The sequence below is a fragment of the Chenopodium album genome, chromosome 2, assembly GCF_948465745.1.
Source record: "Chenopodium album chromosome 2, dcCheAlbu1.1, whole genome shotgun sequence".
NCBI classification, from domain to species: domain Eukaryota; kingdom Viridiplantae; phylum Streptophyta; class Magnoliopsida; order Caryophyllales; family Amaranthaceae; genus Chenopodium; species Chenopodium album.
Genome location: NC_137835.1, coordinates 73,789,492 through 73,802,638, shown reverse-complemented (window position 1 = coordinate 73,802,638; position 13,147 = coordinate 73,789,492). Strand labels below are relative to the sequence as shown.

Genomic DNA, 13,147 nt, shown 5'->3' with positions numbered 1-13,147 from the left:
GTTGGCGGATAACTAGGCGGGTAACTAGGTGGGTAGGTAGGTATCTGGCAGGTAGACGGGTAATAGGAAGCTATGGCATCAAATCCACCACCCACACGCTACCCATAGTGGGTATGACTTTTGTACCCATTCCCGCCTACTTACCCGCCAAAGTTAGACCCATATCTGCTCCGACTGGGGCGGATGCGGTGTCGTGGGCCCCGCATTGTAATACCCCCTTGTCATCCCTAGTCTATAACGGTTTGTTTTGTTCAGCTTAATTTCAGTCCGGTTCACTTCAGTTTAGCTCACTTCAGTTCTTTTGTTAATTTATTTATTTTATATGATTTAGCTAATGATATTGTTAATAAGAATTTACTTAAGCTAGGCATGACTTTAGGTCGATCTTTTCAAGTTCATCTTTATGGGTCTGTTCTCTTAAGCTTAATTTCAATTCAGCTCAATTCAATTCACTTCCTAATTTTTTTTTTCTCTCATTAACAATTCATTTTAGCTTAGTTCAGTTCAGTTCAGTTTAGCTCTAATCAGTTCAGTTCAGTTCAGTTCATCTCAGTTCAGTAAATCAAAATAGGCCCTATGTCTAATGATATATTTGGAAATTGTTTTTGTTTCATTTTTTAGAAGCCAAACTATTACAGTAGAAAATCACAGACAATAATCAACATGAAAATAAAAAATTAAAAAATAATATATTAATGGATTAATTTTGAACTTCATTTTATTTTTCATAATTATTAGTAGATTAATATCATTACTAATCCGTAGTTAAAAATCATTAATTCATAGTCAAATATTTCTATTCAACTCCAATCAGTTCAGTTCACTTTAGTTGTTTATAATAAATATCATTCATTCGTAGCATCTCTTTCCTCTCTTCTCTCTCTAAAACCCCAGCCTCCATTGTTAATTTTGAAGGGGCTTCCATCGGATTTACCGGTGGAAAGCCCCAATCGTTGTTTCTTTTGTGCCTTTTCTCTTGCTTTAGGTTTATAATAATTCTTCCTCTTCTAGGAGGAATATTTCTCCCTCGAAAGACAGGGTTTTACTTCCTCTTTAGGAGGATTTTGCTCCTTCGAAATACCGGGTTTTTCTTCTTTCTTTTGAGGGAGGATTTGCTTTTTTATTTCATGGATTGCTATAGAGTTGTTTCATGGGTAAAATTTTCTGCGGTATTGAAAAAGAGATTAATATTTCAACAACCATCGAACGAATCAGACGGAAATTTTCTGCACGGCTACAACAGATCGATAGACCCCCTCGCCGAAGAAGGTTGTAAATCACAGCGATATGAAAGAGGGTATGAAGAATGTATGATTTGCAACAACGATCGTAGCTTTGATTACAGAATGTTTTTATTTGATTCAATTATCATGTATTTGTTAGATCTAAATCTCTTTGTAGCTGTCGTATGACTTATTTATGAATCAATTTTGTTTCAAAAAAAAATAATAAATAGAAACAGGCCCTAAATAACAGTAGGATATGTTTAGGACTTGTTTGTTTGATATGGAAATCTAAAAGGAAATTTTTATGAATATCGGAAATGGAATGGAAAGAAAATGAATTATTTAACCATTATCCTTTTCATTTATTTGGTTTAAACATGGAAATGAATTACCTAAACCTAATTCTCTTTAGTTTTTGTTTGAGTAGGGTTAGAGTAATTAATTGTTATCTTAGCTTTAGAGAGGTAACAAATGGGTGAAAACGAGCCTTTTAACCAAACACATGGTAATAATAACGGTTTAATTATCAATAATCAATAACAAAAAGACACACCGGCAATGATACGTGTCATCTTCAAGTGTGTCCTAACTTAGCATAATTTGTGACATATGGACTATTTTTTAGGAAAGACATTATGTACTATGTTTATCTTAAGGCTTGTTTATGATCGTTTTTTGTGGTTATTGTAGGGCTTGTTTAAGATCGTCACGGTCTTTCAGTCCATGGCTGAATTTTCCACCCACGCACAAAAGGCTTTTTATACTTAACATCAAAAATAATCTTTTCAATGCCCCCTCTTATCTTAACCTTAACCTGTTGAATTAAGACAACGCCACAAAACATGGGAAGTTAACTATCTTATTATGGCTTGTTTATGATCGTTTAAAAAAAAAAAAAAAAAGAAGAAGAAGAAGAAGAAAATAGAGTAAGTTTTTTACTATTGTGTTATCAGTTTTCAATTTTTCAAAATTATAATGATTTTAAAATATATATGGTCACTTGTTTTTAAATCAACCCATATAATACCTTATATGCATCTATATCTAGTTTATAAAAACACAAATCATTCATGCACCATGTCACTGTAATTTATTTTTTGAAATGAAGATTAAGTTCTGTCAAAAATAAGAGGGAAAAAAATGAAACCAAGATTAAAATTATTAATGGATAAAAACAAAAGTCACTTTGAAACTTTGATCATAGTCTAAAACCCACTTGTCCAAAAAAAAAAAAAAAAAAAAAAAAAACCCTAAATTAAGCCTCACAGTTTAATAAAAATCATGAAATAAACAAAGTTAACTAGGATTAAAAGTAGCCGTAACCCAAGATCCAACATATTATTGTGACTAGAAAAGAAGGGACACAAGTAGCATAAGTCGTGACTTATGACCTAAAATGAGGCTATACTTGTCTTTGAAAGTAATACAAACAATTATTCTAAATCACTGTTTCTAATCTCCCTTTTTAATTAAGCAATCCAGGTACAATATAGCTGGTTTGGCTGTACTCCTGTACATAATTGATTTACATAATTTATTATTCCGTACTTTGTAGTATTTTTTTGTAAAGGAAGTACGGAGTACAAAATAACATTAGGATTAGACATATCTTCTCTCAAAACTTTAATTTAACATATCAAAAAGTAAGAAAACTTGTTATCGATGAAAGGCGTGTGTGTATGTGCACATTATTCTTATATACTCTGTATAAAACAAAAATCAACAGAGGTGAGGCAGTCAACGAGTATATTGTGGTATTGCCCACAAGTGATGGGATAGTATAGCTTTGGTGTTGGTGGTGAATGAACGTAAGACATTTCAGGCCCATCATCTATCAGCATACAAGTCACCTCATACCCGGCTCTATCAACAAAGTCGAGCACATATACAATGTCAAATACATTTAAGCGCACATATATTGTGGTATACTCCTTTTGTTCGGAATTAATAGTCATGATGCCTTTTGTTGTTGTCTAAATTTAGTATTTTTCTTACAGAAAATTAATAGCTTTACCAATACGGTATAAACAAATGTTTAATAACATCCGATTTACACTAATTTAGTGTAAATCGGCTCTCTAAACATAAACAATTTTGTTTCGATCTTGATTCACACATGCCAAGCTTCATTGCCTACAAATAAAAACCAATATTTTCTCTCTCTTTCTCATTCATTCAGAAAGTTCTTTCTCTCTCTTCTTTCTTCCTCAATTGGCAATTCTATCTCTATTCAACCTGGTTTATGTTTCTTCAACAACGATTATCTCTCTTCTCTTTCACTTATGAAGTTGTTATTTGCAAATTTAAGTTTGTTTACTTAATTTTATGAGATTTTTGTTTGTTTTAGTTGTTTTGATTTTTCGATTTTTAGGTTTTTTTATTTTGTTTTTGTTCTTTGTTTTTTATTTGGTTCTACAATGGTGAAGAAGAAGAGTACAAAGAAGTCGTCAGAAGATGAAGGTGTGTTTTATTAATTTTTTCATGATTTTTTCAAAATGTTGATTATGTTAATGCAATTGAAAAAAGGCTGCAATTGCAAAGAAAAAGAAGAAAAAGAAAGATGCTGAGGAAAGAAGAAACGTTGCAAAGGAAGCAGAAGAAGAAAAAAAGGGTAACTTTTATGCATGAAAAGGGTACCTTTCATGGGTAAAAGGGTAACTTTTATGTATAAAAAGGGTATCTTTTGTGGGTAGAAAAGGTAACTTTTATGCACGAAAAGGGTAACTTTTGTGGGTAAAAAGGGTAACTTTTATAGATAAAAAGGGTAACTTTTATACATAAAAAGGGTAACTTTTGTGCGTAAAAAGGGTAACTTTTATAGATAAAAAGGGTAACTTTTGTGGGTAAAAAGGGTAACTTTTATAGATAAAAAGGGTAACTTTTATACATAAAAAGGGTAACTTTTGTGCGTAAAAAAGGTAACTTTTATAGATAAAAAGGGTAACTTTTGTGGGTAAAAAGGGTAACTTTTGTGGGTAGAAAAGGTAACTTTTATGCAATAAAATGACAACTTTTGTGGGTAAAAAGGGTAACTTTTATAGATAAAAAGGGTAACTTTTATACATAAAAGGGTAACTTTTGTGGGTAAAAAGGGTAACTTTTATAGATAAAAAGGGTAACTTTTGTGGGTAAAAAGGGTAATTTTTATACATAAAAATGAAAATTTGATTTTAAAATGGAAAAAAATACCTGATTTTTCGACTGATACTTCACTCGTTCTCTAAATCCAAAGTTATGAAGGCTCGGAAATTTGATCGGAATATCAATTAGAAACCTAAATCAGAAAAATTTGAGAGCGAAATATCACAATTTAAGAATGTAGCACCAAAAAAAAAACAATTTAAGAATGTTAGGGTTCGAAATTTGATAAAACGAAAAATCAATTGCAGACTGAGAAATATAGATCAAAGGAAGCGAAACTCTATGAGAGATCATCCTAACAACAACCTTATTGTAATTTGAGGTTGAATGTGGTCGTAAATTTGGTAGATTGTTGGAAGAGAGAGAGGAGAGAGAATAATAAAGAGTATTGGGGATAATGAATTTATTAGTGGCACACGTGTGAGAATTGCTGATGTACAATAAATTACTGTACACCCGGGGCACACAAAAGGTTGTGTACGGTATATCCTTTCATCCTACGAAGAAAAGGATTGCATCGACATGATAACTATTTAAGGACAGAACAATTAGTCTTTCGTATTGGGTAATTTTAAGAACAGGCTGAATCAGATTTACTGTACATCAGTTCTAGTTCAATTGAAAAATATTCAGGTTCGGGATTGCTGAGTTTGTGATATTGGAGTATTTGGTGCAGAATCAGACATGGGTGAGATAATGTCGAACCAAACAGTCAGGTAGAACAGAAATCCCAAACTTTTTCGATCTGTAATTCAGCAGCATTCAACCAAACACGAACACCATTATCGAAAGCTTTAAAACAGAGGGCTTACATACAAGCAGATGCTGATATACTATAAAGAAAATTGTAAAGCAATTGGACTGCTAATCTTATCTTACAGGTCAAAATCATGTTTGTATAACTAAGGCAGATATGTCCATCAACCACCCCAGGAAAACTGCCGCACTTTAGCATTTGTGCAGCATCCCTAAGCATTGTCCTACTTCCTAAGACAATAGCATACAATTCCTTGCTGTAATCCAAAAGAAGTGAGGTATTCCTCAAGACAAAAACCTAGGGGGAAATAAGAAAAACCAAAACTTTGGAGCAGAAGATAGACAAGCCTCGACTTTCATCAAATCTTGTGAAGTCCAATGTTCAAGTCAGAAGATATAGAGACGAGAAGTGGCAACGTGGGGTGCCACTCAGCTTTAAAAACCCGTTTATGATGAGCTTTCACAGATTGAGAAGGCTTGTGAGAGTTGTATCTGATATCAAATACATGGATCATTGGGTCTGCTGAACCTGAAGTGAGGTACAAACCATCAGGAGACCATGCCTGATTAATCAAAGCTGACTGAGACTCACTGCTTTCTTGCTTCCACCCAAATGCATGAAGTTCTGAGTTCCGAAGCCTAATATCAAACAGTCGAAGTTGCCTTTCTGGGGTCCTGTAACATAATGCATAACTCATAAGAAGCAAGACACATACTTAGAATTTTGGGACGAGGGCAGCTTCAAGTTTTGGGATCATCAGATTACCAGATAAAGTACTACGTAACAATAAAGATTTCAATCTCCTCTAACAGTGCTAAATTCAACTCTAATTTCCATTAGTTTTCCACAATTTCAAGCTAAAAAAACCTTTCAAGCTTCATGAATAATGACCAGGGACAAGATAACATATAATTTCATTTAATCTCAACCCTGTTGGCCTGTCTCAGAGAACTCAGAATATAAATTCAAAACACTGAATTTCATATGGTTATAAGATGCAAAAGTTCAGATTACAGCAATGCATAAGAAGCTTGAATAACAGAACATTCTGATAAGTGGTCTTCTTATAGTTACTTTCAATTACCTAGAACTCTAAGAAGTGTGTACACCACACAAGCTCAAGCTTTGAAGGGAAAAAGAGAAAACCCAATTGAATCCATCAGTTCAAACACAATTCCATTTGAGAATTAATTCTAATATAGTCGAAGCCTGGTTTAGACAGAATGCAAAAAAGATGCAACTTGGAGCCGGCGCAATGAAACAATATGCAGAGTTGTTTGCATGATTTTTCAATTGTGATATTCAAGCCACAAGGGCGGGGGTGAGAATCGATCCCAAGATCTCTTAGAACCGGGAGGGAAGCTCTAACCACTTGAGCTATTAAATATTTTAAAAGTCAGATATGCTATACAGTAAATATACCATCTCTACCTTTCTTTCTCTCCTCCCTAAAACCCTAGTCCCCAAGATGGTTGGAACCCCTAGAAGAAGGCTGCATCATGGGGAATGAGAAGACAAAGGGTGTGTAAAGTGTCATATATTAGTTTTATTGGAAATGAAGTTGATTTTGACATGTTAGATACATGTGTGGTTGAGTTTAATGTTAATTGTAGATGCCTAAAGTCTATCAAATAATGAAATCATCTATCAATTCCAAAAACAAACAATACTCATAGTTCAAATACCTCACTGCTCTATTAGCTTTTCATTGCCACTTTATGAGGTGATAGTTCAGCTAATTGGCCTGCAACCACCAGCTTGTCCAGGTATCACAACATTGGCTGATTCACACAGTATGGATTCCTAATGCAGGCAAGGAAAAGTAAAAGTGTGAAGCACATCACTACCTCCTACCCACTTCACATATTCTCATATCCTCCCCCCCCCCCCCCCCCCCCCCCCCCCCCCCTTCGAATTTAAAACTGTATACTAAGCAGCACCTCAATATAAAAGAATATAGAGGCCAAATGCAAACAATATACGTAGTAGAAGAATATCATTGCATGATTAAGGATGCCATTTACCCTGTCTGAACCATGAAAAGGTGGTAGTCACATGGATTAGGAAGCACACTCATGCATTTGCTATCTATTTGGTGTTTGTAATCCGCCCTTCCAGCAAGCACATCATATCCAATTATTCTCTTATCTGCACCAGCAGACACTACCATTTGCTTGTGGCGCATCCCAGCAACTCCCATGACTGCAGATGAATGAAGATTCCTATGCAATGTCTTTGGTTTCCATACATCACCACCATCTTTCTCATTCCAAGATATGACAGCATGATCACTACCACCTGTCATAAAACAAGTATCATCCCAAGGCATGAATGCAACACTATTGATGATACCCTTGATGTGCGGCTTCTCCTCCAGGAAAGATACGCGAGCTCTCTGTCAAAGTCATAAAAGTCAGGCATCTCTCAAATCTCAAAATTTTACAGAAACATTAACAATCTATGGTACAATAATATAACAAGAGGGTGAGACACAGAAGTAGTCCAGTACCTGGCTTTTGTTCAAATTCAGCACTGATATCTGGTTATCCCCACCATCGGCACTATATACGGCAACTAGCCTATTCCCTTCCGGATGCCAAGCTATATCTTCAGGCCATCTCCTCTGTTTTGGAGATAGACATTCTGTAGAGCTCAGAAGAGTTGCACCTGATCTAGATTTTAGTACAAAAACATGCAAATACCAATCAGCACCTAAAAGCTGTAAGCTTAGGAGAAGGAGCTGATAAAGCAAAGTAATGCTAGCACTTTCACTGAGCTTTTTGAGCTACACTCAATCACCTTATATCTCCATCCTTGATTGCAGCTTGGATTAATGCTTTTGTGTTCATTTACATGTCTGTTCAAACAATATTGTAGAAATATATATATCTACATATCATATCATATCAATAAGTAATCATAATTACAAGAACTGGGTGAAGTAGAGTTTACATACTGACATTCATAGGCATAAAAATGCAAATAAACAATTACAAGTTAGCCAAACTCTTAAAATCTAGATAAAAAGATGGTTATCCTTCCACATAACATGTTTCAACCAAGCAATTATACAAAGTTGAATGTTTTTGTTTAAAAAAAAAAAAAAACTAAATTGAAACTGATCAAGATATCAACAATTTAACACCAAGTTAGTTTCCATGGAGAAGTCCTACTTCACTAGAGCAAGTGAGCAACCATATAAGCTCACTTATGCCTCAACTATCAAACTCCATGATAAAGAATTAAACACATTTGTGATTCAAAGATAAGGGATTGAGACGCCCCTTGCATTCACATATACAATGTTTTCCTAATACAAATTATTTTGTTAGTGTTCATGCAAAGTTGCAAACGACATAACGCTAATTTGGGTTTGCATCTTTCACCACATGAAATATTAACCATAAGCATAGCCTCACTCATAGACTCATTTCATTGAACTCCAGCCTCAAAACAAAATGGAAAAAGGCAAATATATATATATAAAAATAAAAAATAAAAAAAAAAAATAAAAAAAAAAAAAAGAAGAAGAAAGGACAAGTTTTATGTTTCATCAAGCACATTTCATCCTCCCATCCACTCCTAAAGACACATCAGAGCTACCTTTACAACATTAACAATATTGAAAGAACACGACACAAGTCACATAAAGGATAAGAATCACAATTTGACTAGGAGGCACGATGGGGAAAAAAGCATTTAAAAATAAAACATGTTTTTATATATGCACCAATGTACAGAACTTCTGATGCTTTTTATTTCATTGAATATTCCACATCTGAATTGCCTCGTGATAACAGATTATTTCACTCAAGATCCCATCAGAAATCAACAATAAGTACAATACATAGAACAATCTTAAAAACAGATAAGAGAGTCAGATATTACATACCCTTTAGCCTGGATTTGCCATAAATTCACCATTCCATCAAGTGCACTGGAGCATATCAACAACACAAAATGACAAATTTAGCAGCTTGTGACTTGGTAAAAAATCATTTAAGAAAATGCAGATAATATTCCTTCCATCACAGGAAACAGCATGTTTAGACTTTAGAGCCACCATTAGTAATTAGCACATCGACACATCCTTTATGCCAATGCTGATGGGCTAATATCTAATGCTGAGTCAATCTATCTCTGTCCTCCTGAACAAGAGTGTTAACATCCATGACAGCTTTTCTAAATGGATAGATACCTGTTCACACTTGGTTATTTTGTATCATTTGATCAGAAGGGTGAGATGAGAACTTCATAGTTTTGACTAAAATGTTCTACTCTTTCTTAAAGATAAACCTTACAAATACGGTACTTGTGAAGGAATAAACTATTATAAAGATTAATGAAAAAACTTCAGAGGACCCTTACAAACACGGTACTTGTGATGTAATAAACTATGGTAGGATCAATGAAAAATCTTCAAGTTCCAGTATCACTAATGATTGTTACAATTTCCAAATCTCTTAAGCACATAAACTTGCAAACTAGAGATTCATTTCACATCTTCTCTACTGATGAATTGTCACAACAGAATAAAACTGATGCCCAGAATACATTTAAATTTTTTGAAAAAAGTAAATAAGGAAATTCGAGAACTGTAAGGCAAACCAAGTTAGATCGCTACCTGGTAATGAAGAGCTTATCAATCACAGGACATATAGTCAGACTTCTGAGCTTCCTTTTATGCTGACTTGAAATATGAGTGCTTGCATAGCTCTGAATCATAGTTGGTGAAGAAGAGCTGCGTACTTTGGATGTTAATTCAATATGTTCTTTGCATTCTGTAAACACCATTGTGTGAGGAATTAGCATATTACTTTCAGCATGGGAACCCAAGAAGCTAAAAACTATTACTACAACCAATAATTCCATGATGTAGGCAGGTATATCTTACTAAGCTTCCTCTTTGCCCCTACAACCTGAGACTTTGCATCTTCTGATCTAGGAGTTCCATGAGATCTATCTCCTCTTGACTTCACAGGACTATCATGACGACTGGGTGAAGCTTTTGGACCATGAGATTTATCTCCTCTTGCCTTCACAGGACTATCATGGCGACTGGGTGATGCTTTTGGACCATGAGATCTATCTCCTCTTGCCTTCACAGGACTATCATGATGACTGGGAGAAGCTTTTGGACCAGTTTCAGCCACAGTCATTGGCCGGGATGATTTTTGGTTAGCACCTGGAATCAAAAGTTGTGGTTTGGATTGCAACTGACGCTGGGAGGAACCTCCATTCACTGGATTAGATCTATGCTCCTTTTTAAGACCAAGCGGAATATTCCACTTAATGTCACTTATTTTGCGCCGAACATTAACCAACTTATTTTGTGAATCATCTAATCTCTGTTGTGCTTGTTTAAGCTGCAGAATTTTCCTAAAAAATTAGGCAGTGGTTTCTTCGAGATTTGTTGAACAAAATCCTAAGTTATCATCAGCAAAATATACCCCAAACGATGAAAAGAGATCAAAGGTAAATTTTCAGTATGTTTCGTCAGAAGTTATAGCTTCTAAAAGATGTAAATGGCCACCCAAATAAATTCTAGGCAGAATGCTTTTAGTTCCAAGCTTCTCACTCTCATCTAGATAAAGCACAGATAAAAAATTCCCTTCAAGAACTCTTGACAACTTTCCAACCTCAACATCCGTAGGCCTCATTCAGCACCTTTGCTGATATATGCAATACAATCTACAGTATTGCCTATCTAGTATCTACTATAGGTTCCATATTCCTCATCTACAAAATTCCCTTTCCCGTTTCAAACTTAAAGTCTGTATTCTATGTCATTTCCCAATATGATAATTATTAGTATGGAGTATTTCTTTACTTTAAAGATGTGAAAAAAAAAGTTTGTAGTTCTAACAGTTCTTGTCTAATTATAATGGATTGGGAGAAAGAAAAAACCAAGTAAAAAGGGAAAATAATTTGATACCAAAGCTCCTTTTTTATGGTCTCAATTCATTTCTGCACCAAATTAACCGGAATTCGAGAAAATTGAGAAAGCTAACAAGAGTTCATTTCATTTCCTTACCATTGAACTCTCCAAACCCTTAAAATAGAAAGTAAATTCCCCTTTCTTCCTAATCACTAAACCTAAGTACGTTTAACAACAAGAACAATAATTTCTTCCCTATCTTTTCACTTCCTTTTTCTCCCTTCCTTTCTTTTCGTCGCCAATTGGTCCATGCCCAAGCAACTTTTTACAATATACAACTTTCATATGAACAAAAGCAAAACAACAACAACATTTAGCATTGTAAAAGGAAAATTTTCTCTTTTCCAATTGTAAATTTCTGACAAAATATTTCCAAATTGATCCCTTTTACAAACTTAAACACAATCATACTCATTTAAATCAACCCTAATTCATATATTGCATACCCATTATGATAAAGAACAAAAAAAAAAAAAAACCAAAATTCAACAACCCAAATCATCAAACCATAAAAAATTCAAGAACCCATCACCAAACATCAAAATAATACAAGAATTACAAATCCTAAAACCCATTAAATTCTCATACAAAATAATGCAGTAAATTCAAACAATTAAACAAGAAATGAAAATTGAAGAAAACCTGAGTTTGGTAATAAGCGATGCGAGTTTTAAGATGTTCAACTTCTTTGGTACGATGTTCAATAAGAGCAACAAGGGCTTCTTCTTGTTCATCATATCTGCTAGTACTAGCACTTCCATCATCATCAGAATCATCATTAACAACATCATTATCATTATTTTTGGGAATACTATAGTTGTTAATGGTTAAATTTTTGTTATCATCTTCAACATCTGAATCAATCTCTCTTTTGGGTTTCTTTAGTATTCCTCCGCCGTTCATTTCGCTCATTTTTCTCTCTCCTCTTCTCTTCCTTGGTGGTTGCGGTTGCTGCTGCCACAAAGTTGAACTGAAAACTCAAATATAAGGCGGTCCATTTTTGGGTGTAGGTATTATTTATTCATTCACGTTTTTTTAAAATTTAAAATTAAATTACGGGTTTTAAGATACCGTCTCAAAATAAAAGTCTCGTTTAGTTTTAAAAACAAAATTTTTGAAGAGTAACTCATAAATATGTATGGGTCGTCCATGATGAACCGGTTGAGCCATCATTACCCTCTATGTCGTTACCTTCTACGGAGTACTCATTAGGTGCAATTGGAAAAATATCAAAAATTACTTTATTTATTAGATCATGCTCAACTACTTATGTTAATATGTGAAATTTAACATGATATATGTCTTAATTTCCTGTCTTAATTTGTAAAGAATTATGCCAAAATGAAAAGTAGAATGTGAAGACTTGTGGTTAAAAGTTACAAAAACATTTTCTCTATATTTAAAGGTTAAATTACTTATGATCAACAACTTCCGACTTCTACTTTGAATTTTCATTGTTAGATTTTATACTACTTTTTAATATATACTGCGAGTACCTTTGTTTCATACTATTATTTGCAACAAATGAATTTGAGCGGACTTTTAGACAAAGGCCATGTTTGGTAATTGGCTTTTCAATGGCTTTTTTGTTAGCTTTTGGCTTTTGGCTTTTTTAGGTGGTCAAACAGCCAAAAAATGTGTTTGGTAATTGGCTTTTTAGTCAGGAAAAAAGCTGACTTTTAAGCCAAAATGAAAAAGCTGCTTTGAGTAGCTTTTTTGTTGGCTTTTGGCTTGTTGGCCCACAAATTATCTAATAAACAGCCAACAACCAACAATTAATTTACCAAACACTTTTATAAACAGTCAGCTTAAACAGGCAATTTCAAAAGCCATTATAAACAGCCAAACATTCTAGCTGGTCAAACAAGCCAAGTGAACCAGCCAACAGCCAACCGCCAACAGCCATTTGCCAAACAAAGCCAAAATTTGTTTGTGAGTGTCAATTGGAAGGAAAAAAAAATATAGAGATTCATGTGAATATCAGAATATGTGATAATGTCTTAAAAAAAAAGTGATAATAATAATAATAATAATAATAATAATAATAATAATAATAATAATAATAATAATAATAATTTTTTGCTT

General features: G+C 33.9%; 1 protein-coding gene across 1 annotated transcript; it reads right to left on the bottom strand.

The window, feature by feature from the left end:
- Window positions 1-5,155: 5,155 nt before the first annotated feature.
- Window positions 5,156-12,087, bottom strand: LOC145587403 (uncharacterized). The gene is made up of 7 exons (XM_081644145.1): window positions 11,705-12,087; window positions 10,019-10,490; window positions 9,749-9,905; window positions 9,017-9,061; window positions 7,634-7,796; window positions 7,149-7,519; window positions 5,156-5,798 (listed from the first exon to the last, which is right to left on the bottom strand). The coding sequence occupies exons 1-7, from the start codon at window positions 11,972-11,974 to the stop codon at window positions 5,483-5,485; spliced, it is 1,794 nt and encodes a 597-aa protein (XP_081500271.1). The 5' UTR covers window positions 11,975-12,087; the 3' UTR covers window positions 5,156-5,482.
- Between the last annotated feature and the right edge of the window lie 1,060 nt (window positions 12,088-13,147).